General features: G+C 41.2%; 1 protein-coding gene across 1 annotated transcript in view; it reads left to right on the plus strand.

The window, feature by feature from the left end:
- Positions 1–26209, plus strand: part of LOC145413393 (cardioacceleratory peptide receptor-like) — a 62527-nt gene extending 36318 nt beyond the window's left edge. Inside the window, exons 5-11 of the mRNA XM_080283082.1 lie at positions 1345–1438; positions 8230–8325; positions 9794–9979; positions 10404–10520; positions 13150–13330; positions 20215–20370; positions 26081–26209. Coding sequence (XP_080139208.1) covers positions 1345–1438; positions 8230–8325; positions 9794–9979; positions 10404–10520; positions 13150–13330; positions 20215–20370; positions 26081–26198 — 948 coding nt within the window. The 3' untranslated portion in view covers positions 26199–26209. The remainder of the gene's footprint in view (positions 1–1344; positions 1439–8229; positions 8326–9793; positions 9980–10403; positions 10521–13149; positions 13331–20214; positions 20371–26080) is intronic.
- Positions 26210–26634: the final 425 nt, after the last annotated feature.

Raw genomic sequence — 26634 nt, forward strand, 5'->3', positions numbered from 1 at the left:
TATAATATGCATATCAGTTAACTCTCCCGGACTCCTATGACTCACTCTCAGCTGAGAAAGTCAGCTTCAACATAATATCAGAGTTGTCCCAATCATGAGAAGGTGAACGGTGACAGTATTAACACTCTCAGGCTCCCAGGACTCGCTGTTAGCTATATAATTTCCTTTGTGCTGGATGACACAGGATACTAGAGTTTTCCTGACCATGAGAGAGGTTGAGAACTATGATAAATACGTCGTTAGGACACTCTAATGGAAATGAGAGGTCGTAATTCTCAACTTGGGTCATCACAACAGGAAGGAGGTCATTTCCCTCTGACACTCCTGTACGCCACATATGCTTGATGCTAAAACTGGGGGCGCGGAGGTGCAAGAGAAACCGAACTATATGACAGTCGTTTATAGATCATCTGTAATTGTTAGATGCCCTCAGCCTGCATCCCACATTACTCTCTCTCTCTCTCTCCCATGCCAACAAGAATACGTCTCTCTATCACGCTTGGCTCCTTCGTCTCTGTCTCGTACAGTCTTGCCAGGTGTCAACACCTTAAAATGGTTAATGGGAGTCACATAAGTCTGTATGACCTACTGTGCGCTCTCTCTCTCTCTCTCTCTCTCTCTCTCTCTCTCTCTCTCTCTCTCAGAAAATAATAATCTCCGTCGAGTTTTTTTTTTTTTTTTTAGCCTTATGAGTTCCTTTAGTCTGTAAATCTTTCTCCATGAATATAATCCCTCTTATTTATATTAATTCAACCTTGTAAATCTAGCTCTTTCATCTATCTATCTACATCTATGTCTATCTATCTATCTATATAAACCTCTATAAATCTAGTCATTCTTCTTCATGACTCAAGCTCTTCTATAGCTAACTCTTTTTAAGTCTAACTTTTTAAAATCTAACTCTTCTTCCTCATAATCAGATATTCTAATTCTAAATAAATCTAATCTTTATTGGTGTAATCACTCTTCTTCAAGAATTACTTTTCTAAAGCTAACTTCTTCTTATATAATTCTCCTCTTTATAGTTCTAAACGCTCCTCTTCCCCCCCTTTTGATCACTCTCAACTCCCCTCTTCCTCCTCTTCATCGCCTTAAACACCCGTCTCCTCCTCCTTTTCATCACCTTCAATGCTCCTCTTCCCCTCCGTATCAACTCAACGCTCCTCCCTCTTCTGCATAACCCTCAGCACTCCTCATCCCCTCCTCTTGATCGCCCTCATCGCTCCTCTTCCCCTCCTCTTGATCGCCCTCATCGCTCCTCTTCCCCTCCTCTTGATCGCCCTCATCGCTCCTCTTCCCCTCCTCTTGATCACCCTCAGCCCCCCCTTTCCTCTTCCCCTGCAGGTGTTGGTGACCTACTCGTCCACCTACGTTCTGGTGGCCCTCAGCATCGACCGCTACGACGCCATTACCCACCCAATGAACTTCTCGGGCAGCTGTGAGTAGCTACATCACAAACCTTAAATATCACCTTTTTAATCTCTCGACTTTTATTGTGTTGGTGGTAGGTGGTGGCGACCATCATCTACTGACATGATGTACAGCTGCCTACTTCCTTCACTTTTATTATTCTGTGTCTGTGTCTGCCCTCCTTTCTTCCCGTGTCTCCTCTTCCCTTCTGTTATTCTTTTATTACTCCTTTCTCCACTTCAGGCAGCTCTTCAGTGAGTGACAAGCCTAATGGTTTCCTGTAACCCAGGAAACCACCTTCAGCGCTGGGCGGTAAACATTTAACCAGATAACGGTGATGTGGAACCTGCAAGGTGCCCCTTCTAATAGGAGCCCCCACAAACTCCTGAAAGTTGCCAGTGTTCGCCGGATCACTAAACAGAGTGGGGTCACTACCCGCTCAGAGTTGGTGCACCTTTCTTAAAAAAAAATCCTATCGAGATTATTACTCATGCACAAAGCATTATACCAGTATTAGTTTCATCTTAGATATTTTACTGATGTTCTAAACGAGATTTACTCTGAAAAGTTCTCCACAGAGTTCACTAAAAGCCATGAGAGCTTATTGTTTTTTTTTGCATTCAGCACATTTTTATCAAGTGTTATGAATCTCAGTTGTTGGAAAAATTTATCGTAAAGTTTCCAAAGATCGTAATCTTTCATTTGGCAAATCCTGACATGATTCTATCCATTATACATTTAATAATAGTAAGAATTGTACGGCCGAAATCTTACGTGGCCGAGATCAGCGACCCGAATTTTTAAAGGCATGGTATTCCTCTTGCTTTGAGAAAACGCCTCAGTTCTGCTACAAGCTATATTTCCACATATACTTTAGCTGTGCAGTCGACAACGGCACTATATTTTCCGGATTTATCGGCTGATTTCAAAAGGCGCGAGCGTCAGGTGTGGTGTATACACATCATCAGCGCCGCCCCGGGCCCCTGGCGGCGGGCACACAAACTACGCCACCCTACCCATGAGAAAGCGCCTCCACACGAGCTCAGTGAGTTCATACGATCTTCGATTGTTTAAGTACCATATTTCCTTCATTTGCTATGTAAGGTACAATTTCGTTATACTCATTTACCATTTTTCCTTACAAATGTACATTCACCACTTAAAAACAAGAGAGTGATCAATACTCAGGCAACATAATACTCGCACGTAGGTGGCCCTAAACTGAGATGGACGCAACCTTCCGTTTCTATTATATTTTGATAAAGAAACCATTTTTTCTCCAGTATTATATGTAGATAAATAAATTAATATCCTATTTTCAGTAAAGTAACACAAAAATTGTATAACACAGGGTAATTCAAGTTGACCCTACTTTTGCACTTTACATTAAGTTATCTGGCGAGAGGTGGCATCTTTTTCCAGCTTGTGGGGGCTCCCATTGGTTAGAATGACGCAAATGCGTCGTCCATCCAGGAACCAAACTTTCACATTTTTTCCCGCGCCTTGCTGTTGAGAGGCAACTGGACGGGATGGCTTTTCATGGACTTTGGCTTGCCTGCGGTTGATGGTTCTGCTTGGCCAGACAGACTGGGGTTGATCAACAGCAACAGCAATTATCATTGTCAATGTCTTCTTCCCTCGAACTTCTCAGGATAACAGTCACTGCTCAGAATGTCTGTGTTCAGAATAAGTCACTGTTCAGGATAACAGTCACTGTTCAGTATAAGTCACTGTTCAGGATAACAGTCACTGTTCAGTATAAGTCACTATTCAGATTAACAGTCACTGCTCAGGATAAGTCACTGTTCATGATAACAGTCACTGTTCAGGATAATAGTCACTGTTCAGAATAACAGTCAGTGTTTAGGATAAGTCACTGCTCAGGATAACAGTCACTGTTCAGGATAAGTCACTGTTCAGGGTAACAGTCACTGTTCAGGATAACAGTCACTGTTCAGGATAAGTCACTGTTCAGGGTAACAGTCACTGTTCAGGATAAATCACTGTTCAGGATAAGTCACTGTTCAGGGTAACAGTCACTGTTCAGGATAACAGTCACTGCTCAGGATAAGTCACTGTTCAGGGTAAGTCACTGTAGTTATAGTCTGTTTGTTAGTCTTTATTTTTTTTATTTTTTTGTGACCAACAGCCGTGACCTCTTTTCAGACTAGTTGACGGTCAAGTGTAGTCAGATTGGAGGATAAATTTGATTAGTAACCAAGGAAACTCATTTCTCCCTCATGAGGAAGACTTATCGAATTTCACGCACGCATTGACACATACTCCCTCCCTCCCTCTCTCTCTCTCAGTTCCGTCAGAGCAAAACAAACCGTTACAATGCCTTTCCCTGCCAGCTCCCTATCAACAATATTTTTACTATCTCTTAATTTTTTATTCAATTATTTCTACTCACTATCGATTTTATTCAGTATCAGATAGCCAATTTTTCGTACAGACAATAAAAACTCTTTCATATTCCGTTAGGTGACCAGATTTATTGGAGCTAAAAGCGGGACGCGCGCGCTCGTGCGTGTGTGTGTGTGTGTGTTTCTATATATATATATATATATATATATATATATATATATATATATATATATATAAGGGGTGGTTGGGGTTTATTGCTCAAGGAATGCCACTCAGGGATGAGTGAGGTTGGTCACTCTCATCTTACATGTCAGGACCAACTGCCTAGCCCCGGACTCCTACGCTCCTCATGGGGCAACGTAGGATTGGATGATGGATATATATATATATATATATATATATATATATATATATATATATATATATATATATATATATATATATATATTGGATGATGGATATATATATATATATAGATAGATAGATAGATAGATAGATAGATAGACATACAGACAGATAGATATTTACTAATGTGACAGCGACCCCTGCTGCGCTACACCATCCTAAGGCTGCTAATCAGACACTAACGTCTGAACGTCTCTTACGAACTCCGAACATACCGTACGGTACAGTGAATGGGTCGACCAAAGCTACCAGCTAGTGAGCATTACAGATTTTATATTAATAATTCGGTATTTCATTTGGTAGGATTATGCACAATTTTTCTACTTCATCTTGATTTTATAAAAGATCATGTTATATCTAATAAAATATTAAGTTTCTAAAAGCGGGGCAATTAAGATAATTTGTTCAAAAAGCGGGACATTCTAGTCACAATTAATAAAGCGGGACGGACGTCCAAAAAGCGGGACTGTCCCACCTAAAAGCGGGACTCTGGTCACCTTAATATTCTGTGTACGAGTATGCATTAATATCCCTAGGCTGGCCAGAATATTAGGCAAAGTTTGTTTCCCCTTCTCCAGTTCATTCAGCAGTGCAATTGGGGACTTGAATGTAAATTCGATCGTTGTGTAGCATTCTAGGAGAAGATTGGAACATAGAATAAATTTATCATATACCCAAATGTCCCTTGTGGAGTCGATAGCCATTAACCGGAATTCTTCATTCATCAGTTACTCAGGGTATCTCTAAATTACTTTCTTTAACTGAGGGAAAGTAGCAGTCTTAAAAGTCGGAATCCTGCATGTTTTTCACCTAAATATGATACTTCTGATTTAGTCTCAATTTAATATCCCAATGCGTGCAGTCAAATACACTAATATCTTCCCAATTCTATCTATCTATCTATTCCCAGAAGCCTTAATCCCTTATACGGGGTGGCCATAAACATATCGCCTCTACGTCACCCCGTTCCCCGCCAATTCATTGCCCTGCTCCCAATTCACCCTCCCCCCTCTCATATACCTCTCCACTCCATCCCTCCATCTCATCCTTGGCCTTCCCCTCCCTCTCTCCCCCTCCAGCTCACTCATATACACTCTCCTCGTCAGTCTCTCACTCTCCATCCTCTCCACATGGCCAAATTGACGAAACACTACGAAAATCCTGTTTCTGCTAGTGCGTTTCTCAGATGGTTCGAGTTTTCCGCTATATATTCGTCATGGCCAAGGAAGAGGCTTGTTTCTCTGTCGGTGCATCACAGTGAAGTGGTGTTAAACGCGAAATTTATTCTTTAATCCCTACAGACCCATGATGAACTTCTAAATTCATATTGCATCTTACTTCAGACAATTTCATCAATGTAACGGGAGATCACTTGTATCAGTGGGGTAACTAAAGACTGTATTTAACCTCTTCATTTAAAAAATTCCTGAAATGAAAAATCAGTCCACCGGTACAAAAAAAAAAAAAATAAAATGGATATCGCTGACTGCCGTGAAGCAAAAAAAAAAAAAAAAGATTCATATCCACTTTTAAAAAGATTATTTTGGAGGGAGGAAAGGGCAGCTATATTTTCGGGGAGATTTGGTTTCTCTTGAGGTAGGTGCCGATGAGGTTAGGTGTAATGTGCAAATAAATCGCTTCAGGGAAAGTGTTACGGACCCTCCTAAGCCATCAAGACTGCGGCCAGATGTCTGCTTGTCCCCTTTCATCTGATGACCAATTTTATATTTTATTCTCGTTGTCTACGCACGGTGCTGGAGAGGGACGCCTTCATAATTGTGGTGGCGCTGATATACCCAGATCGCTCAACTGCCTGGTTATACAAATACCCCTTAGCTACCTCCCTATCCCCTATAAGAAGGGTCGCTCAACTGCCTGGTTTTACAAATACCCCTTAGCTACCTCCCTATCCCCTATAAGAAGGGTCGCTCAACTGCCTGGTTATACAAATACCCCTTAGCTACTTCCCTATCCCCTATAAGAAGGGTGGTGAACTGCACATCAGCTTAAGCCTGTAGTCCCCCGTGTTCAGTTTCAGATGAACTTGGGGCTGCATCTACTATCACTATCTACACATGATTATATTCACCTGAGGATAGACTCTTCGAGACAGAGGGATTAGATAAAGTATTCATTAATTCACCTTTTAATTCATCTTTAATTCATCTTTAATTCACCTTTAATTCATCTTTTATTTTCCTTTTAATTCATCTTTAATTCACCTTTATTTCACCTTTAATTTTCCTTTTAATTCATCTTTAATTCATCTTTAATTCACCTTTAATTCATCTTTTATTTTCCTTTTAATTCATCTTTAATTCGTCTTTAATTCACCTTTAATTCATCTTTTATTTTCCTTTTAATTCATCTTTAATTCATCTTTTAATCACATTTAATTAATCTTTTATTTTCCTTTTAATTCATCTTTAATTCACCTTTAATTTTCTCTTTATTTTCCTTTTAATTCATCTTTACTTCACCTTTAATTCATCTTTTATTATCCTTTTAATTCATCTTTAAGTCGCCTTTATTTCATATTTTTGAGACGTAGGAGTTAGATACAGCCTTTATTAATCCAATTACTTTAGCCTGGCCCAACTTTTCATCCTTTTGAAGCTTGTTTCACATAACTCAGCGGCAGAAAAAGACAGTGATGCGGCTTTCTATCTTTTTCATACCACTTCCTGGCGACTAGCATCATACTCCAGTGTTAATTTATTGTTATAACTCAACATTCAAGATGGAGGGATGGCAAGTTTAGGTCAAGGAGGTGTGAACAGAGTATACCAGGGGATTTTTCGAAGCTGAATCTCTGGTGGCAGCAAGAAGTAACTAAAACATGAATAACTCGCAAAACAGGAGGTGCCACGAAGCTTCTTTCTGTGAAAGACTCAAGGGCAGACTGGGAGGTTGGAAGGTAGGCAGGCGAGGCAGGAATCTTCAGTACAATGAAGAGACACAAAAGCAAGAGGAAGCAGGCTTGATGCAGTAGGTCGAGGCATTGACAATAACACAGAAGTTAGCAGGTTCAAGTTAGAGTGTGGCATATCCAGGTTGCTGATTACCGTTCTGTGTACAATTTTTTGCAGTTTTTATTATCCAGGAAAGTCTAGGTTAGGTTAGGCTTGTTTTCTTAGTAATAGCTTAGGTTAGTTTGTTAGTCAGTTAGGGTATCTGTTAGGCTAGAATAAAATATAAGAAAAACATGGAAGAATGATCATCCCGAGAAAATCAAGCACAGCTTGATGTGCAAAAATGGTAAACAGAGAGAGGATATGCTGGTAAAACGGACACTGAGCTGTATTCTCATTGGTCAGGCTTTCATAACTTTTATTCCTAAGTGGTTCCCTCTCTCTTCCTATCTAATTGTCTATCTATTTATCTCTTTCACCGTGTAGCGCTGTATCCTCTTGCATGTTTCTGCTGCAAACTATGTCGATATTCACATGGCAAAAATAACAAGCTAAACATGCACAGTAAGTCACGAAGGAAGGGGTACAACGAAGACTTTTACACAGACCGAAAGGAAAAGAAGGTAAGCATGGAAGCAGACACTGTGGCTGATTCATAGTGCAATGGCAGAGGTATTAGGGATGCCCCTTTGCTAACTTTAGCCTGTTTGTACCAGGAACTGAAATAGGGACCTATCTTGTAAATTCGACGGCTGCATATGGTAGGCTGGGGAAGACGGGGGCCTTATCACATATGAATGTCTGCCTTTATGACTTGTATGTATAAACAATAACCTTTCTATTTTATTATTATTATTATTATTATTATTATTATTAATATTATTGAAATTATTATTATGTTACTTTTGAGAAGCTATTTTTCTAGCGACAAAGGTTAGGAAAACTCCATTAACCCCTTTACATCTTAATCTCTTTCCTTGTGCTGAAGGAAGTCGTTTGAAGATAGAATGTAAATAAGGATAATTCATTGGACTGAAGTAGTTAATCTGATTCCTCCTCTTTCTCGTCCTCTTCCTTTTCCTTTCATTCCTCCTCCTCCTCCTCGTCCTTTGTCGTTTCCTCTTCATGTCCTCAGGGCGTCGGGCGAGGTGGTTGGTGGTGGCCGCCTGGTTGCTGTCAGCTGTCTTCGCATCGCCTAGCCTTGTCTTCTTCAAGGAGGCGTATATTGATGGTGGGTTACAGTTTCCTTTGTCATATCTGTAGGCGTGTGAGAGTGTAGCGTGCTTAGTCAGAGCTCCCCGAGTTCTTAGTGAGTTCCTAATTTCCCCTACAAATTTTAAGATATATTGTAGGTACGTGAGACTGCAGCGTGATTAAGTGGTTCTACCTGCGTTGATGGTGAGTTGTACAGCTTCCCTTGTTTAGTCTGTAGGAAATGAAACGTACTTAATTTCTTCTTGTTCTGAACTCCTCCACCTTTAGCATTTCTTTCTGTTTGTATTTTAATCGTAATTCCCCTGCTGCCATCTCTTCGCCAAGCCCCGCATTTTTCAAGGCTGCCTATGCTAATGGTGAGTAGCACAGTTTCCCTTGTTTATTCTGAGGTATGTGAGAGTGACGCGTGCTTAATTGTCTTCTGTAACTAAGATTTCTTTTTGTAGGAAGAACAAGAGACATGTAAGTTTTTTTCTCTCTAATTTCATGATTCAGCCCATAACAGTCCAACCTAACTTGACCCGGCGTAACCTTTTCTCTCTAATTTCATGATTCAGCACATAACAGTCCAACTTGACTTGACCCGGCGTAACCTTTTCTCTCTAATTTCATGATTCAGCCCATAACAGTCCAACTTGACTTGACCCGGCGTAACCTTTTCTCTCTAATTTCATGATTCAGCCCATAACAGTCCAACTTGACTTGACCCGGCGTAACCTCTTCAATCCGGTGGTATCCTTTTCTTAGCTAATTTTTGCCACCTACACACCATTTCACTCAGCTTAAGAGACAATTTTTGATCTGGAGGGCTAAAATAAAGCCTTCATTAACCCTTTCAGTAGGAGAGGCCTTACCTAAGTTGAGTAAAATCGTCTGGAAGCAGCAGAGACAAACGAGAAATTGCATCACCTGGTCTAAGGGATGAAACTAACCTGACCTTGGCTGTATCTCTGCAGGTAAAGCTAGGTCAGTATTGCTGAAGTGTGACACTGGCGCGTATACTGTCACAAAAAAGAAAAAAAAATCTCGCCTACACTCCTCTTCCAGCACTGTGTCCTGCTCTCCGAACATCACATTCCACCCCAGCGTCAGAGAGTACCCCTCCTTCTCACAGTCTTTTGTTGCTGGCTTCAGAATTGTTGCTGCCACATAATACTATTTCATGTAGCACCAACCATCGCCACAGCTGTCAGGGACATGTTGGCGAGCATTTGTTGATGACAGTACATGACACCAGTGGCTCTCACCGTCACCCTCAGCATGACCGAACCCGTCCCAAGCTAATCTAATCTAATTTGGCTTAACCTAGCCCACCCTAAACTAACCCAACCCAACCTAACCTAGCTAAGGGCAACCTAACCTAATTTAACCTAACCTAGCCTAACCCGATCTGACCTAACCCGACCCGACCTAACCCAGCCAAACCCAACTTAGCCTAACTTAACCTAGTCTGATCTAACTTAGTTTCCTCTGATTCTCTCCAGGCAAACCTCAGTGCTGGATCGACTTCCCCGAGGCGTGGCAGTGGCGGGTGTACATGACACTTGTCGCCCTCACCGTGTTCCTCTGTCCCACCCTCATCATCACCGCCTGCTACACCATCATCGTCTACACCATCTGGTCCAAGAGCAAGATCATGACAGTGGGCAACAAGGCCGTACCAGCGAGAAGTACGTATGTGCACCATGTTCAGTGTGGAGAACAAGATACTACTGCCAGTTAAAATGTCTGGCTAGCAAACAGAATCTTGAAATTAAGTAAAAATGCTTACACTATTCATAAAAAATAAAAGCCCAACCATGGAGGATTTTGGGTATCACAGTGGGAGAGTTCTTCGTCAGGGCTCAGCCATTTATGACACGTTCCACCAATCCAAGACTCTAATCCCCAGAAACGATGCAGCAATTAACCCTGAAAACAGTTACATTTGTCCACAGATGTTAGGAATCTTTGTCAGGTTATGACTGGTGTGTTGACTTATGCGATGTAGTGTGTAGCGTGGTAGTGTGTAGTGTGGTAGTGTGTAATGTTGCAGTGTGCAGTATGGCAGTGTGCGGCGTGGTAAACGCGCACCGTCCATCCTACTTTCCACAGAAGGTGAGCGTCACGCTTGTGCCGTGGGGGAGGAGGACTGCAGGCGGGCCTCGTCACGTGGCCTCATCCCAAGGGCTAAGATCAAGACTGTTAAGATGACCCTCGTTATTGTGCTGGGTGAGTCTGTGGGTCATGTTCAAGGTTGCATAGGAGCTTCGCATCACCTCTTACGTTACCAGTCTATTCTACACATTATACTTCAAGGTTTGGTGATTCTCAGGGTCCTATTCGTGATGGCATAGAAGACTTCGTAACGCCTCTTCGTTAGTGAATTATTCTGCACATTTATACTTCAATATCGTCTTGTATGATACTGATGTGGCCTCATCACTTCTGCCTTAGCAATTTATTCAGCACCTGATGCTTTATTATCGTCTTGTTTGATGCTGGTGTAAGCTATGCTGATATTAATACGTTATAGATAAAATACAAGAGAACTTTAAGGGCGAATTTTTAGATTTAATCACTTAGGAAGATGTGCCACGGATCCTCTTATGCTACGTACACCAAGACACTCCCCTTAAGCACATGCTTCGCTGACACCTACACAACCATGACCCTTTTGTGTAGTTTTAGCTTTTTCTTGTTGTCTCCACACGATTGTATTCAGCTGTGTGAAAGTCTTTTGTATTGTAGTGGTTAAGGAAGACTGAATCTATTTTTTTTTTTTACATTTAGATGATCTACCATTCATTACAAGCCCCAGCACTCTGGGGAACACTGTCGCTGAAGGCCAAGAAGGAAGGGTACATGGAAACAAAGGGGTACACTGATGAGGCTATATCTAACCCCTCCTTGTCCAAAACTCACTCACTCTCAAATAACACGTCTGCAGGGAGCATGGGAAATAGTACGTTGCCATAGTGAAGGCATTAGCCCTTTCTCTACGAATAGGACATTTTACTTTTTTTTTACAGAAGTTGAACAGGGGGAGGAAAACAAATTAAATGTAAAAAAATTCCATACACCAGGTGACAGGTGTTCTTCTTTCCTAAACAAATGAGCTTTGGACTGAAGAGGCTGATATAAAAACAGGACGTTGTGGTTTTCCTTTCTGCTTGCTTAACCTTGTCATCTGTCTTTATCAGTGGCTGTCGTACACAACCCCTTCATATCGTTGACGTATCTTCCATTTCTTATAGCCACCACCCCTCCATTTTTCAGCTAAAGGGAGATATTTCGAACTGGACGGGTAAGATACAGCCTCCATTAACTTCGTCACTACCACGTACCTCCTCTCAAGTTGAATATAATCGTTAGATAGCAGTAAGGATTCTGTTGTATTCTTGTTGCTTCCAGACGTACGGTCTTGATGCTTCTGCGCTGACCCTCTATTCAGGCAAACTCTTACACCTCTTTCTCCCAAGTGACACCGTTCCTTCTTGGTGAAAGTTTTCTCTCATTTAGCCTGTTCCAAAGATGAGTGGCTGCTCCTAACTCTTTAACTATCGGCCAGAATCTTTATACTGTATATCTCAAGTCCTTGAATTTATCCTGGGCAGGAAGATACTGAGGATTCCCTTAACAACCTTCCTTCTGGCCACCACTAGGACACTTCACTGGTGATCTTCCATTCCTTTCAGATTCTTAGTCATTCTCTTTTCGGAACTTCGGAGAAACCTTTGCTATTGCAATAGACATTTTATTTCTTTTACAGAGCCTGGCACAAACTGTTAGTCTTCAAACGGCTCTCCTACCGTTTTCAGTCTTCTTTCTTTACCTTCATCTCAAGTTTCCTCTCCGATTGTTCTGTAGATTAGGTTATGGACGGCCATTGTCTCTGCTAAGCTATCAACAGTGGGGTTCCTCAGAGTTCTGTCTTTCCACCATTCATCAATGTCATTCTGAGCAGTACACATTACAGTTTGCCCCGTCTACTCATATACCGACGATTCCACTCATCATTCTCTACCTGCTTCTCAGAAAGTCCATCACAACAGTCGCTTCAACATCCCGGGGACATTGGTTTATTTGCATTTGAGGTTGAATGAACTAAGATTAATGGCCGTGTGGTGATTCATCAAGCCTGTATCCTCACATCACTCATAGTTTAGTTCTTTCACTTTAACTTCTTTTGCAGCTTTTTTCACGTAACTCGGTGGCAGAAAAAGACAATACTGCGGCTCAACATCCTTCCCATTGCACTTCTTCGTAACTAGCATCAAATTCTAGTGTTAATCTGTTTTTGCAACGTAACACTCAAGATGGAGAGATGGCAGTTTTAGGCCAAGTTAGAGTGAAAAGAGTACAGTACCACCTTTGTGTTAATAGCTGAAAAATGCTTGTACCCTCTCTCGGAGGCCTTGCTGACGAGATTTACATTATATAAATCTTTTTCGTGGCCAACAGGAGACGAGACCTGAGATTTAAATTATGTAAATCTTTGTGCTATCCACTAAGAAATTTATTACCCTGTGTTCCCCACCCCGCCACAAAAAATAAAAAAATAAATAAAAACTAAGAAATAAAAATAAATGCTCGAAATGAGAAATTCTAAACTGGCAACAGACCAGAAAAATGTATATAAGCCCCTCTCATGGACGGGAAGACTCAAATATTTTATTCCAGCCAATACCAGACGACTAGATAGGTAAATAGATAGACAAAAAGATACAGAGATAAGAAGATATAGAGTGATAGATATATAGATAAATGCAGACAGACCAATTTATAGATGAAGGACTTACTTCCTACTGATGATCTCTCTCTCTCTCTCTCTCTCTCTCTCTTTCTCTCACGTGCGCAGTGTTCGTGTTGTGCTGGTCGCCGTACATCGTGTTCGACCTGCTGCAAGTCTACGGGTTCGTGCCTCCCTCCCAGACCAACGTAGCCGTGGCCACCTTCATACAGTCCCTGGCGCCACTCAACTCCGCCGCCAACCCCATCATTTACTGCCTCTTCTCTACACACATCTGTCGCAATCTCAGGTCAGTTGCTTGCCTTTCTGTGATTACCTGCCCTCATTTTGAATCACACTGGTGGCATTAGACATTGTGCTGGAGAGGGACGCCTTCATATCTGGGCGGCTAAGCTGTCTGGTTATACAAATGTCCCTCGACTACCTTCCTGCTCCCCAAAAGGAGGAGGATGGACTGCTGAAGAACACACCTTAAGCCTGCAGTCCACCAGGTTCACGTTTCAGATGATCCTGGGGCTACAACAACAACTGCTACTACAACTACCACCTCTACTACTACTACTACTGCTACTGCTACTACTAGCATTAATATTCTGACACATTAACAAGACATATGATAAAACTTTGTGCTGAAACATGCAAGACAATGGGAAGAAGTGGTTATCTAACTTCCTCTCAGGCAGACAAGCCCAAGAATTCAACCCGAACCAAAACTTTAAATTCAGAATACCACCCAAGGGTGTACTATGGCGTTCAGTGCTCTCACTCTCACTTTTTAACCTTTTTCCCACGATCTACAAGTCCTCCACTTTTTCTGTAATAGTACTGTCCTCTGCTGATGACTTAGGCATAGTTTCACAATACTCCACATTCAACAAGCACCAAGCGCTTTAACAGTATCTATACCCAATAAAGCACTGGCTTAAGATAAAATAAAATAACTGCCTCACTAACAAAATTAGCCATATCTATCCTCACACCACACTGACATGAACCTCAAACACGCTCTTAAATCTCTCTCTCTCTCTCTCTCTCTCTCTCTGTCTCTGTCTCTGTCTCTCTCTCTCTCTCTCTCTCTCTCTCTCTCTCTTAACCCATCACTTATATCTGCCGTGACATCCCCCCAGTTCTTGGTCTAACTTTGGCGACACACTTGACTTTCTAGTAAAGACCATTAGTGCTAAGGGGTTCCTTAAACTCGATGCTTGAAAGCACTCAGACTGTACATTCAGAGAGTAGAAAGAATTAGTAAAACGTCTATAAAAAGTTGTCCAAAATACAAAGGAATTATGTGAGTCCCTGCTGGACCTATACCTTAACAGCCACAAACATGGGAAAACTTAAAAAAAAAAAAAAAAACTTTAACACCAATAACGGATGAAAAAAGAATACAAATACAAACCACTTGTATGGACAAACAAAGTGCTCCTAACCAAAGATCAAACGGCCAAAAGAGATACACTGTTCATCGCTCCAGCACAGGATGCATCCTATCCTTAGAACCTTATATTGCACAACACACCCACCCACCCACCCACCCGTCCACACACACACACACACACACACACACACACACACACACACACACACACACACACACACAATCGAAGAGCATCCTAAAAATAAATGGAATGCCTCAACATCGCCTCTTCTCCATCGAACACAACACTTTCAAACAAACACAAGCAGATAATCACCATAAACATCCACAATCATCAGCCACATAATGTAATTCAAGACCCCCCACCAGACAGTCGTAGCACAAAAATTGCCTTTCCCTTACACACACTAGTGCACCCAGCCAGATTACGAAGCGTCCATCACTCTTCCCTCCTTCGGTACCAGCACAATATATAATTCAAGCAATTCACTATACCCACACTGTATGCAGCCTCCTTCCCTTACAGCACAATACAATTTCTCACCTCAGGCACCACACAGTCACAGTACAGATAACCCTTGAACAATCTCAACAAAATATCATTGGATGCACCCTGATTAAGTGGCCTGTTTCCTGAAGTCCACTGGTTTCACGTTCAGATCACTCTGGGGCCGCAACAAAAGCCGTACCCCAGTGCAATCGATAGTCTTATACGAGAGTCCACGCTTTCTTCTTCTTCTTCTTTTACTTCTCCTCCTCCTCCTCAAAGTCTTACACCCTCAGGTCAGTTGGATGACTCTTCCCCTGACACAGCGAAAGTTTGATTGTCTGCCGTAAAGCCTTCAATGCAGTGTCACCCTTTTTTCTTATTGATTCTTGCTCTCTCCAGGCGATTTTATGCTGCCCAAGGAGACTGTTCTATTTACCTCCTCACTATTAGGCATAAATTCATCATCATCATATTCATTTTCATCTTTTTTATCATCACTGTCGTCTTCATCTTTATCGCTATCGCCATTTTCATCTTCATTGTCATCATCATCATCGTCATCATCATTATCAACATCACCACCACTGCCATCATCACCTACTCCTCCTCTCCCTCCTCCTCTTCCACCTCCCTTCCACCACTAACATCTATCGCAGTTTCAAGTCAACCCTTGACAGGTTTCTTTCGTAATAGGGGAGATTTTCATAGTGAAGAATTTAATAAAGGATGGATCAAACCCTTCCACATCTATTCCACGGTAATTATAAAGCTCAGTTCTGTGTGGATTCCTTGGCCTGTGAGGTGGAGCTAGGAATGTGGAAGGTTTGAATGATATGTCAGTGGATCTGTTTTATTTTATTTTATTATTATTTCTTTAATGGTCACTTAACTTTACCGTTCCTTTTTATGGACCCCTCCCACCCTATCTAGTTGTGAGACAGAGGATTATGGTGATGATGAATAGTGATGATAAATGATGATGACTGGTGATTGGTGAATGGTGATGATGATTAGTGATGATAAATGATGACTGGTGATTGATAAATGGTGAATGATGATGCTTGAGGATGAATGATGAATGATAGATAGTGAATGTTGAAAGACTATTGATGATGAGTGATGAATGATGAATAAAAGATGATTATTGATGATGAAAATAGGATGGTGAATAATGAATGATGGGTGGTGAATGATGAATGATGGATGATGAATGACGAGTGATGTTTGATGCACGATAATTGATAATGAACGATGGATGATAAATGATGGATGATGATGATGATGATGATAATGATAATGAAATTGATAATGCTGATTTACTAGCCACCTTAGGCCGACGGGGTTTATTAATTAGGCTATATTTCTTTCCTCCCCCATCAAAAATCTCCCCCAGGCTGAAGGAAATCGTCTGGAGGCAGCAAAAATATACGAAAAACACAAGGCCAGATTGAAGGGATTAAAATAATCACATAGTATACAAAGGAATATCAAGATGTATTATGCAAAATAAATCGCTAAGGCAGAGATGCTACTAAGTTTCCCATCTCTCCCTGTGTGTGTGTGTGTGTGTGTGTGTGTGTGTGTGTGTGTGTGTGTGTGTGTGTGTGGCCCAGTGTGGTGTTGGCTTATGCCCTATTTAAACAGCTTCTTTAAACAGTTTAAGTCTACCCCTTGCCAACCTACATAGTCATAAATACACTGAAATTACTTTTACCCTTATTTCCCCCTTTTCTATTCTCTATCACCAACTCTCTCTCTCTCTCTCTCTCTCTCTCTCAGCCATTGTACCTCGCGACCAACAACTTTCCGTCTGCAGGAGTTTTTCGCACGGGGAAATTACTAATAACAAGTTCAAATATTGTTGATGTGGTATATGTGCTGGACGTGTCATTGCCATTCTGTCTGCCTGCATGAACTCAATGGTTAATTTTGTAGGATGAAATTATAGTGGTTTCTGAAATGAAAATGTAAAGACAATGATTTTTTGTTATTTTATAAATATATATATATATATATATATATATATATATATATATATATATATATATATATATATATATATATATATATATATATATATATGGGTGTGTATGTATGTATGTATGTAATATGTATGCGTGTGTATATATGTATGCTTGTATGTATGTATGTATGTATGTCTTTGGTTGTTTCAATGTGTCCTGAGACCAGCTGTTACAGAGGAGCAGAACTGCTTAGTGCTTCTCATCAGTAAAACAAATAAATGACCTCAGTACATGTAACATAATGAGAATAGTCATGTTCTGTACCAGTCTTTGTGTACTGTATCTGTAAGCATGTTTACAAAATTAAGTCATATGACACTGGTATACAATGCTCTGATGCGGCACCACCTAAACTGTGTCTTTTCCCCGAACAAGGCGAAAATGGACCACTACAAAAACCATCCTCACGAATTCTTCAGTAAGTTGTCTAACCTTTCCTCCACGCCCATGCCTTTCTTTACCTCTTGGTGTGTGTATATCAAAGCTCACGCCCGACACACTGATTGCCTGGATACAGAATTGCGCGCCAGAATTTGCATGGGAATTATATTGGTTCGCACAGGGCTGAACACTGGCGTCAGTCTATGCTCTGCAGCTATTTAGAGCACAGTAGGCTGTCGCTGTTTACAGCTGCTTCTATAATATTTCATTTGTTTTTTTGTTTTTTCATACAAAGAAAATTATTACTTTGAACAGTGATGAAGGCAATGTGTCCCGTAACACTGCAGAAAGCCACAGTATCGCAGAAATATTTCTTTTGCGCATACAAAAGTGACGGGCCTTTTTGTTACCTGTGAAAGCCGCCAAATTCGCTTAATTAATCAGTGATATACATGAGCTGCAATTCGTTAAGCATTTCCTTCATGTGGCAGCGCTTCTTTGTGCTCTCTTCATCAGTTAATGCACAGGCCATAGTTACCTTGCAGCTTGTCATCAATATGTTTGCAGCGGTGTCGACAATAGTGCATGACCTACAGTTAAGCTTAAAAACAATCATTTGCGCAGATCTGGAGATGCAGGTGCATGGCAGAATATTTTCCATTCCAGACATACTCGATTAATCAATTCGACGTGGGGTTATAGATGTACAACTGATAGTTTTAAGATCTACCATAACCCATTCCTATAGGATTCTACACTAGATTATCTGTATGCTAACCTCAAGACAAAGAAAAGACTTATTCAGACTTCTCTGACTTGATACTAATTACTAGCCAGTTCTGATCACTTTTCATTTGTGACCCTTAACACAGCAGTGACCTATACATCTGTCGCTTGTCATTTCTCTGGTGTCAAAGTTTCCTCTATATTACGTTAACTTTCCTGTCTGCTGCATCAGAATCGAATGTGTCGTTATGAAAGAAGTATGCAAAGATTCTAGTATTTACCCATAATACCTAGGGAAATCTTGTCTGATGTCATTGAATTCTGCCTCATTTAATGGTGTTACATTCTTTAGTACCCTATTCGCACACTGCTGCAGTACATAGATGCAGAACAAATAAGCACTTGAACAATAACTTGAGTTACTTAGCCATCACTGAATTTTGTTTACCTCCATAAATTTCAGATCAGACATTATTTTGGATTCATCTAGTTTTTCCCCAGCTAGGATAACTCTCAGTCTCAAGTGATGCATACTCTATTCTCATGATTAAAGGAGAAATAAGGAAGTCTGGTCTATTAACTGGAAAACTACCGGCATAATCTTAGTGTGTGGCTTAATCCTTCAAATCGAGGACATTTTTGTAATCTGTGCTATCTGTCTTCTGTCGATGTTATTTAACTCATGGGAGATCTCTTGTAATGAAGGAGTTAATAAAAACTGTTTCTCACTCCTTGATCAGCAAAGATTTCTCCGAAACGTAATTAAATCAAATGGAGGTGACATGAATAAACTAGAAAAATAAAAGAAAGCAAAGAAAGACGTCACTGTGCTGGACACGTTTAAATGAGCATTCTCAAGACACGATAACTAAAATGAGAGAGGAAATTGCTGTCATACCTGGGAAGTACTTGCCTAATAATCAGAGTGAGTGTCAAGGTGCGTTAATTGGCCACACTCCACACACTTAAGGTTCTCGGCCACAAGTAAACACGCAGTTCCAAGTTAAGATTCACGTACGGATAGGAACTCGAGGGAAGTTGTAAGTTATGAAGGGATTAGGACGAGGGTGGAATAGACGATCATCCAGGACACGGTGGTAGTAGACAGCAGTATGGAGGTGGAGGACAGGACACATACGATGGGACAGAAGCTACTGGTAGGGACACTGGTATGTTGTGGGAGGGTAGGACACATACATGCCATGAAACGGAAGATACTGGTAGTAGACAGTGGTATTGCTTAGAAGCGTTGGACAGATGCAGGATACAGAAGGTGAAAAAGACAGTGGTAATTGGCGTAGGTCTGGTCTTTTCGGTGCTGCAGGCAACATTACGTTGTCAGCGTCCACTTAACACAATGGAGGTCAATGGAGCTTGAATCCACTCCAGATCTTAAGCCAGTGCCAAAAACCAAGCCACTGAGCAGCACCTTGACATGCAACCACCCTGACTCAAAACCTCGGCTCTTTGATTACTAAAAGCATTCTGACACATGACGATCATTCACCTCAACCAAATCCTGTTTTATTATCCTGCTTATCAGACCTACCCTATGCTCACTCTCCTACCTCGGTCTTGTGACCTGTTTTATTCTCGTGTGATGACTAGGAAGCATCCCAGCATAATGAGACTTGTCTCTTGTCCATTCTCACACCTCTGATACTTTATTACCCTATATTGGATCAGTCTCATTCCTATCATATCAGACTTACCCTCTTTATTTTTTTCCACTCTCCTATCTCTGGTATTTTTTATTACCCCTTATCGAATCAGTTCAATGCCCAGTCTCATGGCTCTTATGTCCACTCTCTTACTTTTGGCTTATTATTTTCCCCTATTGGATCGGTCTTATACACACACTCATAACAGTTCTATTATCTCTCTTGCCATGGTGCATTCCACAGAAAGCTAGCACTGTATCAGTCTTGCTCTCTGTCCAGTCTCCAATATAACCTCTCTAACCCCAGTGTATCCCACAGAAGACTGGCAGTATATCAGACTTGGTTTATGTCCTGTCTCCTAATTCAGCACAGTAACCTCTTTTGCCCTGGATTGTCTCACAGACGCCTAGCAGTATATCAGACTTGCTTACATCCAATCTCATACTTCAGTGCAACATCCAATCTCTTACTTCAGTGCAATAACCTCTCTTGTCTTCGTATGTCCAACAGAAGACTGGCAGCGGTGGACTGGCTGGTGCGCACGGCGTGCCCCTGCCTCGAGTGCTCTCGCCTCCCGCCAGAGGACAGCACCAGCCTGCACCGCCGCACTACAGAGTTCTCCAGCCTCACTAACACCTCCACCACACGCCCCGGCCTCTCACTCAGGTGTGTTAGTTTCTAGAATTAAATCGTAATTTAAATGGCTTTGGACACGTCCTGAGTGATTTATCACTACACATCAGCATCTTGTATGCTATTGTTGTAAACTATGTCCATATAAAAAACACTGTAAATAACACAGAAGAGAGTTTCAAGGTGTAATATGGATATGTCGCTCAGGAAAAAATGCTGCGAAGCCTTCTCGGGCAATTATAATACAATCAAAGGTCTTCTTTAGCCCAACCTGTTCTCACCTGTACTTTTCTATAGAGTGGTTACGAAAATCTTATACATTATTCTCAGAAGCTTGCTGGACTCCAAAGAAAGCAATACTGATTTTCCAGAGTCATTGTTCACTATCTATTTATCGTACTGAAGTGGATTTGTATTAGGTCTGCAACTGCACGTAAAAATGAAATGGAGACCTAGATCGTAAATTCGACGGCTTTATGTTGCAATCTAGACGAGGCTGGAAATTATCATTATTTGATTTTCCAAGTTACAGACCTTCGTGTAGTCGATAGGTAATGATCTATGCCTTGTTCCTGCCCTGCAGTGTGCTAAAAAAATGTTTGACTGACGAATAAACTGTCATAGAAGCGTAAGAGTGTAGTGCCTAAATAATATTCCTTCTTCCCTTGGGGCTAAGATGCGAATGGATGTGTTTGTGTGGATGAGTAAATTGGGAGTGTCATCCTGTCTCGGCTACCTCCCTTTCTTTGGGCGAAGCAGCCTAGGTATTATATAGATAGAGATATATTTTACTTAACCTAATGACATCATATTGAATGGAAGAAGAAAAAAGGGGCTTGGGATTAATGCCTATCGACTTCACGAGGGCTATTAAGGCAGGTAATCAGTTTCTACTTAGTCACAATCTTCTAGAATACGACACGCAGCCATCGAAATTACATCCAGGTCCCCAATTGCACTGTGAGTTAGCAGGAAGGTGCAGGGGTTCCTTGCACCTCTGCCTTAATTTTTTAGTTTTATAGTCCTTGACTGAATAAAATCTGGGTAAGACAAGAATGAGAAACGAGGCTGGGCTTACAAGAAAAAGGACAAAGGAAATAATAGAAAAAAAGGCTATATATAGATCTCTACCTATCTATTGCCAGCCGCCGCACCCTGTGAGAGGTGGCCTCAACACCAAGACCTCCAGGTGTGTTTCTGTTCATACTCAGTAACAACCCCTTTTTCCACGACACCCACACCGTCCATTACGTACCCCAGCAGCTTATATTTCCATCTCGCCCTTGGTCCCTGGGTTTCCTTTTTCATCTCCTCGAAACACCCCCTCCCTCCCCCCCACACAAGGGTATGAGTCAGCACTGAAATAAACAAAATACAGACATACACTCCCAGAGCTGCATTTATAAACTATCTTCAGCTTAGGTCGCAGAAAATAAGGTTTCTGTATAATATTACCTTCACCTCTGCAGCTCTCGACGCCTCACAACTAAATTCGAGCACGTAATGAAGTCAAAAGAATTATGCCAAACAAAAGAGCTTAAATATTAGTACTTTCCTAGAGACTTTATCTGTTGTAAAAACATTTATTAAAACCCAGGCTCCTATAATCCACTGTCGGCTGAATATTATCCCTGAAGTTAGATGGAAAAGAGGACTAGAACTGTAATATTGCAAGTATTAAACACTCTTCGACTCCTGTACTTAATTTCAGCTAAGTAAAATCGTCTGACACCAGTTATAAGAAAATACGAGAGTTGATCCGAAGATGAGAGGGTTAAGATCTATTATGAATACCTCCAGTGTACCGTAGCGAGACGAAATTGTAGTAAGGATTTTTTTTTATTATACTGTTCCAAGGTTTTATGTGCCAGTGTGACTGTAGTGGTAATGGAGATGGTGGTAGTGGTGGTGGTAATGGTGGCAGTGGTGGTAACGGTGGTGCTGGCGATGGTGGTGGATATGACTGCTTGGTGACATTGGTGGTAATGACGGAAGTAGTGGTAATGGTGGAGCGGTAACAGCGGTGGCAGTGATATCAGTAGCAGTAATGAGTGGAGTAGCAGTGGTGGCAATGGTAGTAGTGGTGGTAATGGCAGCTGTGGTAATAATGTTGGAAGCAGCGGCAGTGGTGGTAATGTAGTAGTGGTGGTAATGGAAGTAGTGTAATAATGGTGGCAGTGGTGGTAATGGCCGCTGTGGTAGTAATGATGGAAGCAGCAGCAGTGGTGGTAATGGCAACAGAGATGTTATCAGCCTTGAGAAATAAGTGAGACAGGTTCATATCCGGTACACAACGCAGGAGGAGGATTTTGGCTCGTCTGGTGTGTAATTCACCGGGTCGGTCAGGATCACCTGATGGTCGTGATTGACCTAGGTCGTGATCGTCAGCTTTTACCCTCCCGGAAGGGAGCTGAGAGCTCATATAGTCCGATCTAAGGGCAAGGCTGTGACCTTCACACACCCACACACCCGTCCCCTTGCTCAAGGGGGACAGTAACCACCCACTTCGTCAGTGAAACTTTTCGCAACCTGAGCGAGGCGCGAACTCCCGTCTACCAGATGGCAAGCGAGAACGTTACCACTGCACCAGCGAGCGTGTGTGTGTGTGTGTGTGTGTGTGTCTGATAATCTGTAATAGCATGCCAGGCTTATGGAACCTGGTGATAAGTCACGTTGTTGTTCTGATCGTCGTCTGGTGATAGAAGTTATATAGATAAGACGTCACTGTGCTGGGGAAGTTAATAACCTGACGCAGACGACAGGAACACATTTAATCCTGCTGCTCCTTCGCCGCGCTGAGGGGAAGATATAAATAGACAGGCAGGCGGTGCGTGTCGTGGGATGAGAGTGGCATCGCTGGTGTTATACTGCATAGGGCGGGTGTCACATTCCTGGACCTGCACACATTTCTGCTCACTGACATTGACACATTTTTCTATAAGCTTTTTTTTTTTTTTTTTTTTTTTTTTTTTTCGTCAGATGTATTTAGGAACACTTACACATGTGCTTTGCAACCTTTCTGTTTGCCGGCACATCTAATAAATGCAAATAGTTTACAGTTTTAACAAGACAAAGGACATATTTGTTAGTCGCACCCACCGTTGCAATACTGTAAGGGGAAAGAATTATCCAATTTCGGGGGAAGGGGAAGGGCGGGCTCCGAGGGCTCACCCTGGGTAAACTCTGGTCCAGGTGGTGGTCTACTATTATGTAAAATGGCAACCCCTCAAATGGAGGGAGGCCACTGGGGATCACACCCTGCCTAAAACGTGGCCGGGGTGAACGTCTACCAGTATGCAAAATTTCGTGTTCCTAGATTAAAAACCATGGCCGTGCATAATGGCTTTGACCGGTACCCCCAGGGATTGCCCTTTCCCCATGAGGGGCGACCCTGGGGGCTCCACCCTTTCTAAAACGTGGCTGGGGTGAACATCTACCATTAGCCTATACAAAATATTGTGTTTCTAGATAAAAATTTTTGATCATTCATATTGGCTTTGGCCGGGACCTCCGGGGGCCGCCCCTCTTTGGGTAGTGGCCCTTGGTGATCCCAAAGTACTTAAAACCTGGCCCAAGTAAAGGTCGACCATTATGCATGATTTCATGTTCTTAGTAAAAAAAATAAAATAAAAGCGCTGTTTTCCTGGGTATCATTAATCTTTATTAGTAGTCTCATTCCCCTCGTGTGTACACTCCCTCAGCTGACGAAAAACGTTTGGCGTTGGCAGGAAAAAATACGAGCGGAAACTCAAACAAGAGAGACGTAATTACGGAGTGAAAGTGTTAGCCATCCTAAATAATTAATATATTAATTAAAAATTCCAATTAACCTGGAGTCTAGACCGAAATAAAACTCAGTACCGTTATCAGTGACTGGAGATTTAGAGTGTTATTCATCCCTTCATCCAGAGGACGCTTTCATTACTTCTTATTTCCAGACTACTTTATCCAGCTTAGCAGAGACTAACACAATTGGAGGAGTCTTAATTAACCCTTTTACTACGATATCCCCTTCCAAAATTGAATATAATCTTCAAGAGGTGACAAGAATTAAAAAAAAAAAATGTTTGTGAAAGTGCTAAATATAATCCACACACTCAGTTTAAAATAATGATTTTTTTTTTTAAACAATGCAAGTACCACTGGAAGATTTAATTAACCTATTCCAATGTTTTATATATTAATCATGCTACCACTTATAGGTCACATGTAACTTAGGAAAGATCTCCAGACGTGAAGAGATAAACTAGGCCAAATCAATCCCGATCCAGTTCTGATCGTCTGTCTGAATCCAATAAAATCGTCTGGAGATGTGAAGGCTTAGTGTAAAAATAAGTCACTGAATGGAACAGGTTAAGGCAGAGGCTAGACTAACAACAGATAATATTCAGTACCTAAATTTGCCAGCTGGGGATTGAGGCTGCTATTAACAACTCATTATTATTATTATTATTATTATTATTATTATTATTATTATTATTATAATTTTGGGGCTCGCTAATTGGGTGGGTGAACCATAAACTGAAGCGGGAAATATGGGTCGGTGAAAATAGACAACCCGCCACGGTGTAATTAGGAGGGAGAGAGAGAGAGAGAGAGAGAGAGAGGGAGGGTAAGCAGTGTGTGTGTGTGTGTGTGTCAGCAGGCCACATTTATCGTCAATGACTGAAAATTTATAATATTACTGCAGCCACATTATGTGTGTATAATTCTCCCATATAGGCATTTTCCAACACTGTGATAAAGTCACGTTATTTTTATACTCTGAATACTGGTTCTTTAACACATGTATTCACGCCGTTCAAGCTGAGCAGATATTCAACATTTTTATTTATTCAGAGAAGCCGGTTAGGAAACAATTTTCAAGTTGGAAATGTTTGTGCTTCTTTGTCTGACATTTATTTGCCTCCACTATTGTTTTCCCTCGTTTCAAGATATACTAAGTTGTTTATGACTTTTCATGAGCTAAGTTGTACACAAAATTATTCCTTTATTCTTTATCCACACTGAAGGACTTCTGTGTTAAGCGAGAGTGTATTTATTTATAAGAGTAACCCAGATACAGGTCCTGCTAAAAAAATAAGGAAAAAAGGGCCGTGCTTCAAACTTACTATGTGTTAGACTAATGATCAAGGACTCTGAATCTGAATTTCCTACTACAAAGTCTCTCTTTTTTCACCATGCGTCATACATTTTTTAAGGCCATGGAGACAGTGCAAACAATTATTTATGGTTTATTAATACATTACCATAGTTCCCTAGCCAGAGTGAATCGTGTTGAAGGGCGAGAGGTACGTCATTATGGCAAGATGCATATTTTCACTTTTGTTCTCATCTTTGACATCATAGTGACTAACCACGATAAATGTGTCAATCTCATGGCGTAAATTAGACTTTCACACAAGAAACAAATGTGAAAGAAGGAAAATACGTTAACAAGAGTGTAAATAGGTCACAACAGCCTGACTCTGGGAATTACTCGCATAATGAAATCGGTAATTGGGATGCAACGCTTGAATGATATTTCGGCACCTTCCTTTTATTTTTTTTATTTTTTTTTGAGGTTATTTTTCATTAGTATGAAGGTGCATGAGGCCTAATTAACTTTTTCACTTTTTTCCAAGCCAGATGCCAAGAAAAATAATATTAAACATCAGCATCTAACCATCACCGGGATAATGATTCTCGTGTAGTCAGTAGGCGTTATTCCTGAGTCTTTTTCTTCTTCTTCTCTTCCCCCCAGGTATCAGTCAGTGCGGCAGGTGGTAGGGGGGACGGGGACGCAACCCAATGCGGCCCCACTCCTTACCTTCGCCACCAGACAGAGGGAGAGACGCATGGTTACAGGGTCAGCGGTGTGAGGAGCAGAGAGAGAGAGAGAGAGAGAGAGGGAGGGAGGGGGGGACGGACTGACTAAGCAAACAACGGGAAATTAGTCTGAAAAATATAAGACCAGAGAGAAAGTGAGAAAGAGCCGGAAGTAAAAAGTAATGGTACATGTGAAATTATACTGGGAGTAAAAAATAAAATATAAAAAAAGTTATGAAACTGTGATAAATATGAAACTAATATTATAGCATGCAATTAGTACAGTATACAGAAATGCAATACCACAGTAAATACGGAACTACAAACAGATATGGAACTACAATAAATGCAAAAGTGTAATGAATATAAAACTAATGTAAATGAAACTAGCAAATATGAAAGCATTGTAAGTAAATATATTATTAATTGTAATAAATATGAACTGGAAGGAAGTTAACATTAGCATTGATATTTGAATATAAATAAAGA

The sequence above is a fragment of the Coenobita brevimanus genome, chromosome 96 (genome assembly GCF_032717465.1).
Source record: "Coenobita brevimanus isolate Jiangsu-jjx chromosome 96, ASM3271746v2, whole genome shotgun sequence".
Taxonomy (NCBI): Eukaryota; Metazoa; Arthropoda; class Malacostraca; order Decapoda; family Coenobitidae; genus Coenobita; species Coenobita brevimanus.